Source organism: Gymnoscopelus braueri (genome assembly GCF_963280865.1).
Source record: "Gymnoscopelus braueri genome assembly, chromosome: 22".
Lineage (NCBI taxonomy): Eukaryota > Metazoa > Chordata > Actinopteri > Myctophiformes > Myctophidae > Gymnoscopelus > Gymnoscopelus braueri.
Window position 1 is genome coordinate 28968738 of NC_137624.1, and position 20034 is coordinate 28988771.

Below are 20034 nucleotides of genomic sequence, written 5' to 3' on the forward strand. Positions count from 1 at the left end.
CAGGTTGTGCGCGGCCACAGTTTTTTGCAGCCAGCGGATTCTAAAAAACGGGAGTGTCGCGCCTGTCACTCACTTTCAGGAGCCTCCCCGTAGGCCGCACCGCCTGTGCCTGCTGCCTTGAGCACCATGTTGCTTCCTGAGTCTTGAGACGGTCCGCCTTCGACTCACCCGATTGGACAGAGGGAGAAAATCAGCGCCTGCCTCCAGCAGTTTTCTGCTTAGTCGCGGAGAGCAGATAAACGCAAGGTCTGCGCGACTAGCGGAAAAATCTGCTCTTGCGTGAATCAACGCATTTGCATTGACAATGCATTGGCAGATTCTGCAAACAGCGGCCAGCCAACTCTTGGTGGGAGCGCGCCCTTAAACAACATTTTAAGAAACAAGCCCAATCAACTAACAGAAAAAAGAAAAAAAAGAAACAAGCCACAAAAAAAAACGCCAACGCAATATTTACAAGCAACTTTACAGAAAAAACAAGCCCAAAGTCGCTTATAATAAGCCGACATGGCTGTTAGGATTGCAGCCTAGAAATGTGGTCAAACCTGGACTGTTTCGACCCGCCCAGTTCCTCATGCGTCTGATGACAAACCAATGACAAATCTCTCTCCGTGTGTGTGTGTGTGTGTGTGTGTGTGTGTGTGTGTGTGTGTGTGTGTGTGTGTGTGTGTGTGTGTGTGTGTGTGTGTGCGTGCGTGCGTGCGTGCGTGCGTGCGTCTGTGTGTGTGTGTGTGTGTGTGTGTGTGTGTGTGTGTGTGCGTGCGTGCGTGCGTGCGTGTGTGTGTGTGTGTGTGTGCGCGCGCGCGCGCGCGTGTGCGTTATGGTTACATTCATTATTCCTTTGTCTATTTTATTGTGATTTATTATTTTCTAAAAGATAGGCTACAAAAACCCAAGTGAGGAATGTCCAATCAGGATCATGGTTATTCACTTTTTTTAACACTGCTTTTAACATGTGTTATATATAGTAGTGGGAATCCTTTCATCTTTGTTTCTATTCTGATAAATAATGTAAAATAGTTCAGCTGAGAGATACATGGGCACACAGTGGCTCTCAAAGTAGGCCCCGAGGACCCCCAGGGGTCTGATTAATATAGCCTACTGTAAGACAGTATATTTAGCAGTCACAATAGCAAATTCCACAGACTGTGAGACTGAATTTCCCTATGGGACAATAAATACTGATTTAAGACTGATTATGATTATGACAGTAGTTCATTTTAGAGAGACAGGCTATGAACAGATAAATATAGGCTACTATAACAATAGTTCAGGGTATGGGATGGTGTGGTTGGATTCTAATCTTAAGACAACCACAATGTAAGCATCTCTACATCACACAGTTAAGTGTTAATTTAACCCTAATGAACACTTAGAATAGAATTAAATCAACAATGAGGATGTTACTGTGTACAATCATAAGGCCAGGGGTCATAGCTAATACATGCAAATAAAACACTCGGAAACCACAGTTACAAGTTTTGTTTTTAATGAGAAAATATCCATAATATATATATTTATATAATATAGTGGGTGTATAAGTGTGAGACTTAACATTGTGCTATAAAATAACATACCAGAATATGAGCATACAAGTGGTTAACATAGGAAATAAAGCATATAGTAGGATTGCTTCATCACACAAAAAGAAAAAAGAAAACAAAAAGACATGAAATTAAACAAAATAAAATACTGGCTGTGCTTTGGTGCCGAGTGGCTCCACCCCTCCAGAACTGTCAGGTGTAGCAAAACAAGCCTACTCATGATAAATAAAGTAATCTCCCCAGCGTTATGTCATAGAACAGAACCATGGTAATAATAATAATAATAATAATAATAATAATAATAATCTTAACCCCCAAACTTGTAATTCTTTGTTGTGTCGATGTTGTTGTTCAGAAGCATTTCAGAAGCAGTTCAGCCGAAAAACTGCAGTTATGACAATAAGTTCTTCACCTAATCACTTGGCAGATTCATTGTTCTGTGTGTGTGTGTGTGTGTGTGTGTGTGTGTGTGTGTGTGTGTGTGTGTGTGTGTGTGTGCGTGCGTGCGTGCGTGCGTGCGTGCGTGCGTGCGTGCGTGCGTGTGTGCGTGCATGTGTGTGGCTACAGTACACAGGGGAAGAGCAGTTGTGTTCTAATATTGTCAACATGTATCTCTGTCTTTTTCACTCTTTCAGACACACACACGCTCGCACGCTCGCACACACACACACACACACACACACACACACACACACACACACACACACACACACACACACACACACACACACAGTTGTAGCAATTCGATGTTGCGCCTACTGTAAGCATGGCATTGAAAAGTAGGCCGTTGCAAAACTAAAACCATTATAATCTATTTCTGTCATTTGTCCTAAAACACACTTCTTGTCCTGCATGTTCCCTACAAACACATCCCCCAAATACTTAAATAAATATCATCTGCATCATGTCATCAAATTATTTCATACATTTGGAATGACTTAATAATTCATACTTCGTCAAAAGGCAGTGTGGTATCATTGACGCATTTTGAAAAACTGAATTATTCTTCAAACGTGTTCCACACTCACACATTTTTCAATAGAACGTTTTCTCATACCACAGAGTATACATTTGTCTTCAATGTTGTTTCAAAAGAAAAACAAAAGAGGGGGGGGGTCTCTTCTGTTCTGGTCACACAGTCAGATTGGGAAGCATTGTCAGCTTGTAGATTTGCCATTTTTGTCATAACAAAATCAGGCATAAGTGCGAAGCAGCAACATCCACACCTCATTCACATGTCTTCTCATCTGCACGTATCGATTATCTTCTTAGCGATTATTCTATTGTCTTTCAGTCTGTCATCGTGTTCTTCATGCCATATACTGTAAGTACATTTCCTCAAGTACGGTACTTAAGTACAGTTTTGAGGAATGTTTTACTTTACTGGAGTATTTCCAATTTGCAATACTTTTTCTTCTACTCCACTACATCTCAGAGGCAAATATTATACTTTTACTCCCTTCCAATTATTTCAAAACTTTAGTTACTAGTTACTTTGCAGATTTGGATTATTATTACAAAACATACAGTAACCACTTCAGCCCTATATACATTTCGTCCATTTGAAAAAAGCCTACAAGCTCACAAAGCATCGCAATGCGAAGCATTGTGAGCTTGTAGATCTGCTATTTTCAAAAGATGTCTTTAAAAACTTGGGACATTCTGCATAATGAGTACTTTTACTTTTGGTACTTAAAGTATATTTTGATGCAGAGACTTTTGTACTTTTACTCAAGTACATTTTGAATACCAGACTTTCACTTGTAACAGAGTATTTACATAAGTAAAAAATTTGAGTACTTTTTCCACCACAATATCAGCACCTCCATATTCACATGCTCTCATAGAACCACTGTTTCTCTCTGATGAAATAACTGCCACATAAAGGAAGATTAGCCCATTAAATTAATACTTTTGAGATAATATATTATTCAATATATTTCCAAAGAAAAGACTAATCTTGAGGGAAGAAGACATATGAAAACTGTGATTTTTATACTAAATGCTCTTTTTAAAATATATTTATCCATGACTTGTATAGTACTGTTCTATTCTCTTTTCCATATTTTAACTCTTCCTTTATCTGCAAACTATGAGAAGTCGCAAAAAAAAGAAGAATGTCACCCACTCTTTTACTTTGCAACTGTGTGTTGTGACAATAAAGATTGATTGATTGTAGAGTTGTTGAAGCCAGGGCAAATAGATAGTCACTTGGTTGGTTTTGGCCCCAGAATAGGGACGCTAGGGTTCAAGTGGTTAAGAGAGTTTGGAGTGACAGCTGGGACAGGATTCAGTGTCTCAGTGAGTTTATGGTCACGTCATCAGTCTTGCAAAATATCTGACCGTCTCTCTTTATTGGTTGAGTCTCACAAATTGGCCTCAATGTTAACATTAAGGTACCAAACTTCAACACCCATGAGAATCAAAAGAGGAAAGACTCAAAAGATTCGACGAATAAAGTGGTTTAAACAACATCTTAACATCTAATTAATCGCCCATATATGACAAATCCCATTGGCTAGAAGAATGTACTCAATTCCCTTCAAAATAATTTGCTCTGTGTTGACACTAAACCCTACCATGCAATACATACACGCACACCCACATGCATGCGTGCGCACGAGCGCACACACACACACACACACACACACACACACACACACACACACACACACACACACACACACACACACACACACACACACACACACACACACACACACACACACACACACACACACACACACACACACACACACATTTCTGCCTTTCTAGTCCACAGAATAATTTAATTTGACTTAAGGTTCATTTATACTTTGATCCATGAGAGTGTTGTACACCGAAGTATAAATTAGAGTTTATATAACAGAAGTTTGAGTTTCATTTGAGTCTCATAATATATAATTAATCTATAATTATAATATAATATAATAATCTGCTTCCCCTTCACTTATTGTTGGGGCACAGCGATGTCAAAGGTCACATCAAAATTGGCATAAAACTGACTGCGTAGCTCTAAAGTCCTCACTGTTCATTTAACTCTTGAGTGAAATTATCACTGAGGATTTTACATTTGTGGAGAATTCTAAGCTTTTCCAACGAAAACAGCCCATCAACATGAACCCTTGACCCTAACTCATTGTTTCCTCGAGTGTTATGAACAGTTAAAAAAGTATACAATTTCATGCAAAGTAACTTAGAAATATTATTCTTAAATAGTTTTAGAAAGAGGTTTGAATACTTGTGCCTCTTCCAACACACTGGTTTAACAACTTAAAAAAGGAAAAGAAATTATATATAATATTTTTCTCATTCAACCTTCTCCACAGCTAACATGATCTATTAGATATAATGCAGTTGCCCCAATGAATTTCTAGCATTCATATTCATAGATCAAATACACATCCTACCTCATAGTTCAGTATATTACATATAGCAACTGACTAACACAAAAAGCACAAGTCAATGAAGCGACATCGCCAGTAAAGATAAAATAAATGATTTTCTTTTTTCAGAATACAAAATCTTCCTACCCAATACTTTAATTGATAGACTCACACATTGCAGTGACTCCCAACATGACCCGCAGTGCTTCTTAAACTCTCTATTGTGATTTAGAGAAGAAAAGTCACTCATATAGTGAAGTTTAGTGTTCATAAACCATCTATCAACTGTGGTCATACCAGATATTCACTTTTACTCTAAGCATACAGAGACTGCAGTAACGGTAGTAGAGGAGAAGATAAAATATTACATGTCATGCATTCAAAAACAGTGACATAATCTCCAGAAGAGATTACAGACATAAGTGTAGCGAGAACTTGCATCTGCAGTTTAATACCGTCGATGGTAGATCGATCTGAGGTTGGCTTTAAACAAATCATTTCCCCACTTTTACAGTTCATATTTTGAAAGGATGAGATGGAAGATGGGTTTTCGACTGACCCTGAACAGACATTTCACGCTGATAGGCACACATTAATATCATACATTTCATGTTTAATTTTAGGCATTTAGCTGGCACTCTTAAATCAGAGTGCCTTATATTGCGCGAGCAGGTCAGGATTCAGTGTCTTGCTCAAGGGCACTTCAACAGAACACACGGCGGCAGGGATTTAAACCTCGACAGCTGCTCTAACCAGTTTAGACTCTCAGAGCAAGTGATGCTGATAACTAAAGTCTGTTGATGATATTTCCAGAATCCAGAATAAATGACTTTGTGGCCTTATAGGACATAGTTTTGCACACACAAAAATGTCCCTGGAAGCCATTATTTTTAATAGGTCCTCAAGAGTTCATAACCAGGGACACGTCTACTGATTGTCTTTGCTCAGATAATGGCTTTTCTAAAAAACATTCTAAAAGTATTTTTGAAGGTCTGTTGAAGTGATTTATTGTGGTGGGTGAACCCACTTCTCTGTTCTCCTTTCATACACAGGCTTTTGGTTTGTAGAATCACTAACCAATTAACATTTACTCCTCTCCATTTCAAAAAACATCACTTCATCTTTAGCATTCTGTTTCTGATGGAAGGCTAAATCCATCCCCATAATGTAAAACACTGGAAAAACAGGATTAACTTTAAATCAAGAAATCACACCTGGTCCTTTTTTTTTAACGACTGTCAGAACACTTCCCTGACCTTGAGTGAATCCTTAGAGTTGAGCTCCTACTTCATGGATCGCAATGTGTTTGTAATGTGTGAGATATCCAAAGATACATCCAAGTATTTTAGTTTATACCAGCTTGTCAAAATGTCTCCAATGTAAAAAGCACTGTCAGAAGGCTCTAAAACCGCCAGAAAATTATCTTCTTTGTACTGTATCTCTTGCATTGCCTTTTTTTCAAGTCATTGAGATTATCTAGTGTCAGTTTCCACTGGGGCCAACACGATTCCACATCATAACACTCCAAACCATTAGCCACGCCCTCAAAACCTCTAGTCAGCCAATCACAAGTCGTTACATCTCCAGGATGGGTGCCCCATTGGTCAAGCCAGTGGGTCATGTGATCATCGGAATACTATAAGTAAAATAAATACTGCTGGTCGTCCTGATTCTTTCAACTTCACCCTTCCTCTCTTCCTTCTCCACTTCCTCCTCAAAAATGAGAAATGTACTCCTTTTCCTCCGCTCTTCTTCTTCCCTTCCTCCTCTCTTCCTTCTGTCCCTCAAAAAGGAGCAGTTTACTCCTCTTCCTCCTCTTCCTCTTCTTCTTCCTCTTCTTGATCACCGTCCTCGTTGGCATAGATACCAGCCTCCCACTTCAGTGCCATGTTGCTCTTCCTCCTGGTGACGCGAGTGGCCTCCAGCACCTGCCAATCACAGGAGAACCAGCGAATCAGAGGGAGTCACATTCATGGCAGGAAGCTGTGTAACACAGTAGAATCCTCAGTGTCAATTTATCCTTTTGCAACTCCGAGAATGTACAAATGTACCGGGTCCATTCGGTTACATTTGCAGATTTTGCACGCTCTCGGAGTTAAATGAACACTGAGGATTTTGCAGTGTATGTGGTTACCCTGTCATAACATCTTCTAAGGTGTAAACAGCAAAACAAACCACATGCATTCAGTTTCAAACACTTTGGGTGCGCTTCATTAAGCTTCTGTAGTAATCAATGATCACATTTAAACGACAACCTAGAGGTGTACAGAGCTGAGCTGGACAGATTGACATACAGTATATGAACACTGACAGACAGACAGACAGACAGACAGACAGACATACAGACAGACAGACAGATTCATTATAATAGCTCTGTACTCACTTTGCACAGCCCAACTAATACTGTGCCCACCTATACTGTTAATCCCCATAAATCAAGCGCACCTCAAGTATTTGACAAAAACTATGTGCCCCCCCCCCCCCCCCCCCCACACACACACACACACACACACACAAAGGTTCATGCTTGAACATCAAATAATTATCTCCCCTTCATCCACCAGGACCTACAAATGAAGGTACAAACACACACATGCAGCACACGCACGCACGCACGAGCACACCCACGCACGCACGCACGCACGCACGCACGCACGCACGCACGCACGCACGCACGCACGCACGCACACACACACACACACACACACACACACACACACACACACACACACACACACACGGTAGGGAGAGGGGTGGGGCTGGTCTGTGTTGTTTTTAATGATAATATCTTGATAATGCTGTTTGTTTAGTAATGTTTTGCTGCTGCTGCTGTCATGGTAATGTGTACGCAATACTCAGGACTAGATAATAATAGTTGCTAACAACATAACTGACCCCATTTATGTCAACCCACTAAACTCATTGAGTAAAATTTGACTCAGATGACTGTTTGTTGATTTAACTTTATTGCTATACATTATGTTATATTATTAAACAAACAAATATAGATTAATATAGGAATACAAATTGCCCATGTGTGTGTGTGTGCGTGCGTGCGTGCGTGCGTGTGCGCGCGCGCGTGTGACGCGTGTGTGTGTGTGTCTGTGTGCAAACATGCTGACTTGAAGGGTCAAAGGTCATATAAAATGCATGGATAAGCACATGCTGCATCAACACCACAGAACAAAACAAAACAATTAAGCAGACCTGTACAAATGTATCCATGTGTTTGTTTAAATGTGCGCGCATGTATGTTTGCATATATATTATACTGTATACATACACAGTACACACACACATATCTATCTATCTATCTATCTATCTATCTATCTATCTATCTATCTATCTATCTATCTATCTATCTATCTATCTCTATATATCTATATCTATATCTATATCTATATCTATATCTACATCTATATCTATATCTATATCTATATGCCTCATAGCATAATTGTCATACAAGTCATATCTTTGAGGTTTTCAGAAAAGAAGAAATGACAAATCACTATCTGCCAAGTCATCAAGTTGACTTAGGCAATCATGAGAAAAAAACTAATTTTGCCAAAGTCATGTTTATCTGCCTTTATTTAATTCTGCTAACTCTACTCTCCTAACACTGCTGATTCACCCATGTCCTCATGCCTATCAGAATGCTTACATGTTACATTCAAACATCATTTCTACCTGACTTAGGCTGGCAGAAAGTGATTTTGGAATGTAACAAGCATTGATAGGCTGAAGACATACAGTAGGCAATAAAGGCACAATGAAGATTAGTGTTAGGCAGAGATGTCAATTTGACACAGGTGTGTACAGGTGTACAGGTGTGCAGCAGGTACAGGTGTGTGACAGGACAGCTACCTCAATGGTTACCTCGTTAGCCAGCAACATACGGGCATACTGAGCGACCAGCAGGAGAGAGTCAACAGTACACACAGTCAACATGTGTGATGACATCAGGTATCAACAACAACAACAACAACAACAACAATAACTTCAGAGGAAAAGTATCACATTTGAAAAGAAAAACTCCCAAGTATTGAAGCAAGGTCAAATAAATAGCTCTGTACCAGCGATTCCCAAGCTGTGGGCCTGGGTCCCACAGGTTGGGCTGTCATGATATTGCACATGGGCCCCCAAATAATTGAATAAAAATACTAAGATTTTAATGACAACACAACATTAATATGAATATTTATAAAATATATATATATGTAAAACAAAAAAAAGTGTATTGTTTTCTTTAAAACTTAGAATTTTTTGTTTTCAATGCCGATACATGTGGTGATACCAATAAATAGGAAAGGACAACACTAGTACACCCATTCAGTCCCATTCAATCCGGGAACACATCTGTGTCATTTTAAGATTTCTTTGGCTTTTAAAAAACTAGCAGATATACAAGCTCATAGCTTGTACATCTGCTATTTTTGAAAAAAATAGCAGATGTACAAGAAAAATTATGTTGCTATATCAGTGGTGCTCCAACTTTTCCATTTCAAGGACCCCAAAAATTATATGTATTGTAATCATAAGATTTTCACAAATTTTCCCACGATTTTTCAAAAACAAAAACAAAAGAATCTACAAGCTCGTGTGCTTGTAGATCTGCTATTTTTGAATGGCCAAAGAAATCTTAAAAAGAGACGTTCCCGGTCTTAATGGATTATTACACCTTCACCCAGTTTCATTGTGGAACAGAAAGTCAGTTGGCATCATTAACTGGAGGGGTAAGAGAAGTTTGACTGTGAGAATGTAAAACTGTATGCTGACTCAATCACTTGAGGTTTTAAAGCATCCCTATTCTGGGGAGGACAAAATAGTAGCGCTATTACACGCTCACGTGAATTTGTGAGCTCGTTTTTGTTGACAATATTTTACCTTTCGCTTCTAGATCAGATATCGATTTCATTTCAAATGCAATGAAACCACAAGGTTACAGCAGTTCGAGGATAACACAATAAAGTCCTAAGACTTATTTGTGGTCACCATTGTGGTCGTCTCTCACAAGCTACAATTAATAAGTTAAAAACAAAATAAATGACAGTAACATAAATAAAAAACAAATGCTCCACTATCTATCCCTAGACAAACAACCTTTTTAGAGAGGAACCTTTTCTAACAGCCAAGCTTTAGTCTGCTGCTTAAAAGACCTCAGATTGGTTGTCAGTTTGACACTGGTATCAAGGCTGCTCCACAGTGTAAGTAAGTTACAAGGTATTCAAAGTTACTACTGCAGGTATTGAAATATTCTAGAAATTAGAAGTAAATAACTGTATTAGAAGGGAGAACACAGGGTGATGTAATCTTCCTAGACGATGACGTCATCACTGAAATCCCCCACTGTTCTGATTTTCCCTTCACTTTCACATCCCTGTTAGACTGGGAAAACCCCTGCATTGTCAATTCCCCCGTGGCAATGTAACTCTGAGAGTGTGTAAGTGGTACCAAATGGACCGTAATATTTAAAATTTTATTATTATAAGGCCAGAGGCCGATTCTACAAATGGCTTCTAAATCATACTTTCAAGATTTTTCAAAAATGTTCAAAAATAGCAGATCTACAAGATCGCAGTGCGGCACGAAGTGACGCGCTGTGAGCTTGTATATCTGCTATTGTTGAATAGCCAACGCAAAAAAAATCTAAAATGACACAGATGCTTTCCCGGTTTGAATGGGTGAATTAATACAGTTGATAACGTTTAATACCTAGTAACCTTTGCATTAGCTAGTACAATACAGCTATTCACAACCAAGTGATCTAACCTTTAAGAGCAAAAATAAATATACACATTCTACTGTGTCTTTTTGGTTGTCATTGAAGGGGAAAGAGATTTAAGAGTGTCCATTTGGTTCCATCTGCACACACTTAAGAGTTAAAATTAACACTCAGGACTTTACAATGTTCACCGGCCTTGTGGTTAGACTACACTGTCTGCCCTGAGATTGGGAGGTCGGGATTCGATTCCCCGGCCGGGTCATACAAGAAAATGGGACCCAATGCTGGGTTGGATTGGGGTTAGTCCCTGCGACATACTAGTGTCATATCCTGTACATATTTTAATTTTCAATTTCTACCCGTTTATATGATGTTTTTGCATAGTAGTGTATATTTGCCTGTCATTAAATGTTTCGATCAATTGAGTACAAAGGACCCCAATGGAAACAAGCCATATAGTGCTTTCTTGGGTTTTAAATCCTCTTAACAGACCTTGTATTGAACTGTACTTCCCTGTGCTTGTCTTTATAGAAACAGGAGATAGGCTCCTGAGTCCTGCCCTATGGGCCACATGGCCCATAGGGCATAGGTGTCACGGCTTACATACTTTACTTTACAACGTACAGTAAACCCTATATTAGTTTGAGTTAAATCAACTCACAATTGTGATGTGTGACAGTAGGCAATATATTGCATATTTGGATGAAGCTCTTTTTTTCCCCTCTCTCTTTCTCCTCTTTCTCTATTTTTATCCTCTCTCGCGCTCTCTCCTATATCAACATTTCTCTCCTCTCCCTCTTCCTCCCCTTGCTCTCTCTCTCTGTCCTTCTTTCCCTTTTACTTTTATTCCCTTTCACCAGATGACGTTCATAATTGAAATACTTACACTGTTGTCCTCCATGTTCTCCTTCTTCTTCACCTTGTGTGTCTCATAGTCCTCCATCAGTGTCTGCATGAAGTTCTTGGTCTTGGAGCCGCTGGAGTCCTCGCTGCCGGCGTCAGACAGCGCCCCCTCGGAGGTGGAGGGGGAGACGGGCGGTGCAGGGCGAACCTTCTCGATCTTCCCTGGAGGTCACAGAGAACACGCAGAGTGGTGTCACCATGCAGTTGTTCAGAGAAAACAGTGTGTTTTTTCTTTAAACATTGTAATATAATGCAACAATAATTGTTTCCATATTCCTTTAAGAAATGTATTCATTTATTAAACAGTAAATGGTAGAAAAAAATAAGAGGTGGCAGTATTTCACATTTATGCTTCAAAATATACAAGACAACTGCCAGAAGAAATATATATTTGTAAGGACACACACAGGCATGCACGCGCACACACACACACACACACACACACAAATAGCCTAATCGACAAGCTTGTGTGCTTGTCAATCGTCGACCAAGTACAGAGCCAACTCAGGTCCATTTTAGAGGGTTTAAGCGGTTTAGTAACTACTGTTAGAAGAAACTCACCTGGTGCTGTCCTGGCCGTCAGGGTGAGCCGGGCCGGCAGGCTGTTGCTCTTCTTCTTATCCGCTGCTGACATGGTGTTTGGCCGCATCACCCCCGTCCGCACGGGTCCCCCCGCGCAATGGCGGACGGTGATGACGGGCTGCGCGTCCCTCTGCTTCTTAAGCTCCTCCTCCCTCTGCTGCGCGGCTCGGATCTCCTCCTCGATCATGGACAGGGTGCGCTGTTTCCTGGAGCGGAGGCGGAACGGCCCGCTGGCGGCGGCCTCCGCCGCCTCGGGGCCGCGCGGCGCCGCCGCCGTGCTGCGCAGCTCGGCCGCCTCCGAGTACTTGCTGAAGTAGCTGAACTCCGGCTGCTCCGGACTCGGGGGAGACGGGGGCCGGTAGACGGGGGTCGGCCTGGGAACGGGGGCCACCGGCTCCGGGGCCGGGGCCGGCGCCGGGGTCGAGGCGGCGAGCGCCCTGGCGTAAGAGGACTGGATCTTGATCCGGGGTCCCCCGCCGTCTCTGGGCCTCTGCGGAGGGGAGATGGCCTGGGTCTGGGGAGGGGACGGAGACGGGTTCTGGCGCTGACGCTGCTGCTCCGTTGACACCGGAGACCGGTGCTCCTCCTGCAGAGAGACGGAGGAACCTTCCCGGGTAGGTTCTTGAACCTCCGGCTGAGGGGAGGGGTGCGGTGGAACCGGACTGGAGGACACGGGGGAGGAAAAGGCAGGCGCCGGGCTAATGGACAGAGGGGAGATCTCGGCAGAGACGGCGGCAGCGGGCCGGGGAGGAGAGGGAGAGGAGGCGGACGACGACGGGTGCCAGTGGTCTCCGTTCTGCGCTGCCAGGGCGTTCTGGATGGCGTCGTGCACCAGGAGGCCGGCGTGGTACTCCAGGTCCTCTTCCGTCGGACTGACGCTGTTACGCCCGTTGACCGGCGTGGCGGGCTGAGGGGTAGGGGGCGACACGGGAGTGAGGGGCAGCGGGGTGGGGGGCAGAGAAGCACCGCTGTCGGAGATGTTGTCCAGGCTGAAGATGGTGGTGTCCTGAGAGGAAGGGTGCAACAGTTAATAGATCTAATCAATTGAATCGATTATATATATGCAAAAAAAAAATCTAGTTTAATAAAATAATCGAGTTCTTTTTTTGTAACAGTAAACTTTGAACATAGTTGATCTACAGGCTCACAAGCTCTACATCACATTAAGTAAGTGGTTAATCAAACAAAATTAATATTGCTGATAAAAAAAAAATCTAAAACAATTTGTCAAATAAAACACGCTTCGGAAATAATTAAAAAAAAATAATATATATATATATATAGAATAAGATATATATAGATAAATATAATCGATAGTTGCAGCCTTACCTGAGAGCGGATAGACAGCTCGTCCAGTCCCGAGTCAGACTCCTCATGGTGGAAGGAAGCGTACGATTGGCTCCTCCCTTCCTCCTCGTCACGCAGGATGGTCATCACGGCGCGCGCGCACGTGAACTCTCCTCCGATCCCCTCGTCCTCGCCGGTTTCTGCCAAGAAGAGGTCCCCTGGGCCCTGGCTGGCCCTGGTGGCGGGGCCGGTGTGTTTGGAGAAGGGCTTGGCAGAGTAGATCTGAGGAGTCACGTCTCTCTTTGTAGACCCGGCCAGGAGGAACTGCTTCCTGGCAGCCGTGAAGTCGATCTGCTCCTCCATGATGTCCTCCTTCCTGGTCAGCTCTGGGTCGAAGGTCACTACTGTCGGGTGTCCTGACAACTGGGGCTGTGATTGGTTAGATTTTGGGGGGAAAAAGGGTGACTCACCAAAATAATTATTGATTACAGAAATACCATGAAGTGAACAATCAGCTATGTTTTCAGTTCATACCAGTTCATACCACCCCACCCACACACCCCTCTGCACAGTAAAATCTTTTTTTTTTTGGGGGGGTGGCAAATGAAACAAGTATTGGATCTCGTTTAAGGTTGTGTGTGTGTGTGTGTGTGTGTGTGTGTGAGAGAGTGAGTGAGTGAGTGAGTGAGTGAGTGAGTGAGTGAGTGAGTGAGTGAGTGAGTGAGTGAGTGTTACCTGTGAAAATGTGTAGGGCTGGCTTTGCTTTTGTTGTTTTCTTTCCTGGTATTTTCTGTGGGATTCAAGTTTTTCTGCATCCAGCTGATCTTCCAAAGGGACCTTCAATCAATCAATCAATCAATCAATCAATCAATCAAACAATCAATCAATCAATCAATCAATCAATCAATCAATCAATCAATCAATCAATACATTAAACCAACCCAGACCATCAATCAATCAATCAATCAATCAATCAATCAATCAATCAATCATATATCTATCTATCTATCTATCATATCAGTCAAACAACCAGCCTATTGTTATATTAAAGTATATGAGAGCATAGGACTGAAACTGGTATGGCAGAGAACAATGGTTTAGAAAGAAGTTCCTCTCAATAAAAAGAACATTACTAAAGCTACATACCTCCTGAGGTGGGTTCCACCAGCGCTGGGCACCCACAGGGTTCTTCTTCACTGCTTGGTCTTTGATGAGCTCCTGACGTTCACGTTCCAACTCATGAACCTGGGGAGAGGAGAGGATATAGACAGTTTATCTCCCGGTTTCACACGGTTTATCACAGCCAGTGGTGTAAAGTAACTAAGTACATTTACTCAAGTACTGTACTTAAGTGCAATTTTGTGGTATTTTTTGGGCGGTGAAACCGCCCCTATATGTGAGGTTTGGACATCGACATTCGATTGCACCCCCCCAACCCTGCGCTGTGATTGGCCACCATTGTACCCCCCTAACCCTGCACCGTGATTGGCCAATCACAGTCTATTCAGGACTGTGATTGGCTAGTGAAACATGACACATGTGCATAGCCCTATAAATAGGACTATGCACTTAAAAAAAACACATTTATGGGGTTTTTTAAGTTAGGGGTGTACAATGGTTGGTCCACAATATTACTTTTCTTCCATCACTGTGATGACCACTGTGACCACACCGCCCACTTCACACTGGGTGTGATTATTACTTTACTGGAGTATTTCAAGTACTTTTACTTCTACTCCACTACATCTCAGAGGCAAATATTGTACAGCACCGAGTGCTATACAATACGCTATGAGCTTGTAGATCTGCTATTTTTGAAAAATCTTGAAAGTTTGTGCAAATCTTTTAATATATATATTTTTTTTAAAGCGAACATTTGTAACTCAAATCTTTGCTTCTAGAGACAAAATATTTTACAAATGTTCGCTTTAAAAGATATATATATTCAAAGATTTGCACAAACTTTCACTATTTAATTTTTTTTTGCAGATCTACATGCTTGTACGAGCTTGTATATCTGCTATTTTTGAATAGCCAAATAAATCCTGAAAAACGACACAGATGCGTTCCCCGGATTGAATGGGTTAATGGGTTATCTTATCTGATGTATATACCTCCTCTGTTGGCCGTGTCCTCCTCACCCTGACCTCCTGCTCCTCTCCGGGGGTGAAGAGCTTGGCGGGTCTCCTCTCCTCCTGGAAGGCTCTCAGTTCAAAGCGTGCGCCGCCGCCCCGCCCCCCCATTTCCTCCTGCGGCGCCGCGTGGCCATTGGTTCTTAAGGCGGCGTCTTCCTGGCCGAGGAACGTGGTTTGCCTCTGGCCCTCCACTGTGATTGGTGGATGGTTGACGAGAGGAGAGGAGGCGGAGACATGGACGGAAGGGGAGGTCCCGTCGATGCTGATGATGCCCTTGTTTGGCTCTGAGGGGGAGGAGCTTCCATTAGTGGGTGTGTCTGAGGCCGCGTCCAGAACCTGGTCCAGGTAGCGGATCTCCTGGAAATGAAGATAAATAACAGACATTGTATAAAATTTAACAGATTGATTGATTGATTGATGTAGTTTATTTAGAAAGACATGAGAATAGTACATGACAGTACATAACAGTACATGGAAGTACAAATTCACAATACAAGGTCTACTAAACTGGAAACCCTCATTAAGCACTAAGCTTGTTTAAGATGAGAACCCCATGGACACAAATCATGATGAAATATAAGAGGCAGGCAGATATACACACTACTATACAGAATGTCATACAATCAGCTTTCAGGTTACTGGTATGACGAGAGAAAAAAAAAAATACATATATACAAAAGAGGAAAATGAAGGAGGGGGGGGGGGTAGGGGGGGGATATAGAAATAGACAAAGTATGAAATAGGGCTTTAAATTATGAAATAAATAAATAAAAAGGTCTCAGCCTGACAGCGATGATGTGCTTAGCAAAAGTACCCATTCTACAAGCTCACAACAAATCAGCTATTTTCAGTAATGTCTGAAATTTTTGGGACATTTGTCTTCGATAATGACATGCCCAAAATAGGGACGCCAAGTTGAAAGTGGTTAAAAATGTACCCATTAAAACCAGGAAAGCATCCGTGTCATTTTATATTTTAGCGTTGGCTATTCAAAAATAGCAGATATACAAACTCGCAGCGCACAAGTTTGAACATTAAACATTAAAAAAAAAATCTTGAAAGTGTTTGAAAAATGTTGAATAATTTTGAATTACGGAAAACTTTTGAGAACTAATGATTTAGAAGGCATTTGTAGAATCGGCCTCAGGTCTTAATGGGTTAAACGCCACAACTACAAAAAAAAAAGAACCTGCTCACCTGTGCCACCTCAGTGTCTGTGTTCTCTAGTTTCATTCTGTCGCTGCTGTGGAGGCCGCCGTGTTGGATCTGTGGGCTCTCAAACTCCATGGTGATGGCTGCAGGGCCGTCGGTAATGATGCTCACAGACTCCTGGAAACTGACACTCTTCAGGGCTCGCTCTCTGGGCGCCGGGTCACTGACATCTTGGGCTGCGTGCCACGCTTTCTGCTCCGCACAGACACACACACACACACACACACACACACACACACACACACCACACACCAGAAAAAAGGTTTTTCAGGTTAGCGATTTTAATGAAGCAATCGATTTAAGAAAACATTTGCTAAACTAGCCGATCTACAAGCTCACACGCTTTGCTATGGACACAATGTGATGTGTGCTGGTCAATCGTCCCCTATTGTTGCATGACATTGTTGTACAGCAAATTATAAAAGAGTGGTTATCAGACTAATCGATTTAGTCGGAAAAAAAACATGCTTCTTGATTATTCGATTAATCGAAAAAGTAATGGATAGAATAATCGATAGAATAATTGATAGTTGCAGCCCCATATGAAAGACAAGCTCAGAATACTGAGTTGTAAGGTTTTCAGTCGGTTGGAACAGAATAATAAGAAGATGAGATGTCCATATGTTGAGAAATAGATGTTACATACCCTCCTCCTTCTCTCTCTCTCTCTCCCTCACATACACACAAATGCAAATCCTGGTCTGTCTGCATTGCAGTACTAGGCCAGTCAAGCCTCTCCTGCAGCAGTAAGACAACTACTCATCTTCACCACTGGGTGGCACCCTTTCACATACTGTACTACTCCTACACCACAAACCAGGCCAGAGTCTGTGATGAAACCCACAGTAAAGCCACCCACCGCTCAGAGGAACAGTATTGACGTTATTTACTGACATGAATGGGTGCATTTAATTGCATTAATGAAAAGTCAGCATTATGTAGTCATTCATTGCAGACTGTCTGGTGAAAATGTGACCTTCTTGCAACTATCAGCAAGTATGTTGGACATACTACTACTACTTCAAAATGGTATATAAATAAACTACTAGTTACTGCTTGATGTGCTTAACCTTTATCTACTTGTACTGATTATACAGTACTTGTGATACCATTGTCACTGCTTTATCAGATACTGTATGCCCAATGATACTAGATGCAACTGTTGAAGGAGGACAACTAATCTACATTGTAGAATATCATGTTTTATTGTGTAATTATACACGTCATACTCTTTTCCTTTGAGATCCATACGATATTATGCTCTGTACTGTACTTAATAAACTTCAGAACAATCAGAGCTTGTGTGATACTGCCTGGTGTCATCTTGTTCTCCAAGCTTGCCACTCAACTGAATCATCACTCACCACCCTTAATTAGAGCAAAAAACTCTAAAAAAGGACCACATCAGGGACCAACAAATTCACAACACTCACAAAAGTATCTGAATTACAGTAGAAGCTTTCAAAAGACGGAGCTTGTTACACTACACATTACTGATGAAAGAATCTAGCTACTTTGAACTATGTGTCTGAGGTCATGTCATTCAGCCATTGAATAAAACATACATACATATAGAATTTACAAATGGACGGAGATAGAGAATTCTCTCTTTGTGATGACAAACTGTACTCAAAACACATCTGCTGTGTTATCTTATGTGCCACTTAAAATATAGTGATGTAGTTTTGGTGAAGCTACCCAGCTAAAGGATATAGAAAAATAAATAGCTGAAATACTTCAAAGCTACATCATTCTCAAAGCAGTGAACAAGCAACTGGGAAATGTAGTTCTGATAGCTGCATAATGCGTGGCCAGGAGAGAGAGCAGAGCCAGGAGAGAGAGAGACAGAGAGAAGGAAATAAACAGTGTTATGGAAAGGAAACATTTGAGAAGGAAGTGAGGATGTATTTTTAGTTTTTACAAACCTCGGCTTTATGTAGCTCTTACTGAACGGTGTGTGTAGGTTTGAGTTTCATTAGCCAGATTTAACTACTTTCAACCTGTCCCTATTTTGGGAATGTCCATACAGTAGGTGAACATAACTTAAAAATATTAATTATTTTTTCTTTTCAAAGTTAGAATATCTACAAGCTCACAACGTATTGCAATGCGGCTTTACGGCAATTGTCATGATGATCTGGGTCAAGTAGTATAGGCCACTATTTTTGTACGTATCATATTTCTTATTTTGTTGATCTGTACGCATTGTTTTATTTGTCAGTGAGTGATTTTGCACTGTTCAGTCTATAGTGCATTTGTACACCCAGCTCAGAGTTAAATGAACACTCAAGATTTCACAGTGTACCAATAGGAAGTGGAACAAAATGGGCTCTAATAATGGCATGGCTTCATGAATGACTTCATCAGCATCTATGATGTGAGTCCAAATTTGGGCAGACTTTGTGTCTAACCCTATGCACCTTAACCTTATGTCTAACCTCACTGTACATACAGTACCAGCTGGATTATGCTATGTGTATATCTTTTCTTTTGTTGCCTATCCTTGACATGTTTCTCTGTTTTTCTTTCTTCGGTCCCCACCCCGGAAATAAGCTCTCGAGCTTTCTTCTGTTTTATCCTTCTGACAGATATGTACAAATATAATGTTAATTTCTGTCAATAAAAACGTCAATCAATCAATTAATTAATCAATCAATCAAGCAAGCAATCATTCAAACAAGACTAAAGCTAACTCAGGCTTGTTAAAATAGTGGGAACTTAACCCTACTTCATCACATTCAAAGGAAACCATCGGTATGTTGCCAAAGGTCACTTGGTATTTGGTTGGCGGACACCATAGCGGTTGGAGGGGTCAAACGTGTGACCTTTTGGTTAACGGTTCGTTTAGTTAGAAGCTACATTTACAGCGGGTCTGTTTACACAATGTGTCGGTGTTTTGTGTGTCTCTGGGCCATAGACACACATCTCTATTGACTTTGTGTTTTACTGCTTTCTACCCATTCTGTTCTGTTCTGTACAGGTCAAGAGGTCACAAGGTTACAGGACGATGACCTCACTGCAGGTGATGTGTGTTTTGAGTATGTGTCTGTGTGGTTTAATGTGTGCGCATGGTTTATTGCATGTGCGTGTGTTGTACGTGTGGTTTAATGTGCATGTGTGTGTGGTTTAATGTGCATGTGTGTGTGTGGTTTAATGATGTGCACCTGGTTGTTCACGTGGTTGTGCAAACACAGACATTTGTGTGAATCGCTCTAGTTTATTCTAGCACTCATTCTAGCCTCTCTTTCTCTCTCTCATAACCCTCC

The 20034-nt window shown here is 41.5% G+C and overlaps 1 protein-coding gene across 5 annotated transcripts in view; it reads right to left on the reverse strand.

Moving 5' to 3' along the window:
* palm2akap2 (PALM2 and AKAP2 fusion) overlaps positions 1–20034 on the reverse strand; it is a 352841-nt gene that overhangs the window by 246834 nt on the left and 85973 nt on the right. The window contains exons 9-18 of one of the 5 annotated variants that reach the window (XR_013932551.1): positions 16754–16960; positions 15536–15913; positions 14568–14666; positions 14157–14258; positions 13464–13850; positions 12114–13140; positions 11536–11714; positions 8792–8830; positions 2221–6855; positions 1470–2187 (exon numbers count right to left, since the gene is read on the reverse strand). Coding sequence is in view for 3 of the 5 variants with exons in the window: in XM_080419795.1 (XP_080275921.1) it covers positions 6727–6855; positions 8792–8830; positions 11536–11714; positions 12114–13140; positions 13464–13850; positions 14157–14258; positions 14568–14666; positions 15536–15913; positions 16754–16960 (2547 nt within the window). In the remaining 2 variants the exon portion in view is untranslated. Of the gene's footprint in view, positions 1–1469; positions 6856–8791; positions 8831–11535; positions 11715–12113; positions 13141–13463; positions 13851–14156; positions 14259–14567; positions 14667–15535; positions 15914–16753; positions 16961–20034 lie in introns of those variants that run through there. The other 4 variants (XR_013932550.1, XM_080419796.1, XM_080419795.1 and 1 more) reach the window with 4 other exon arrangements.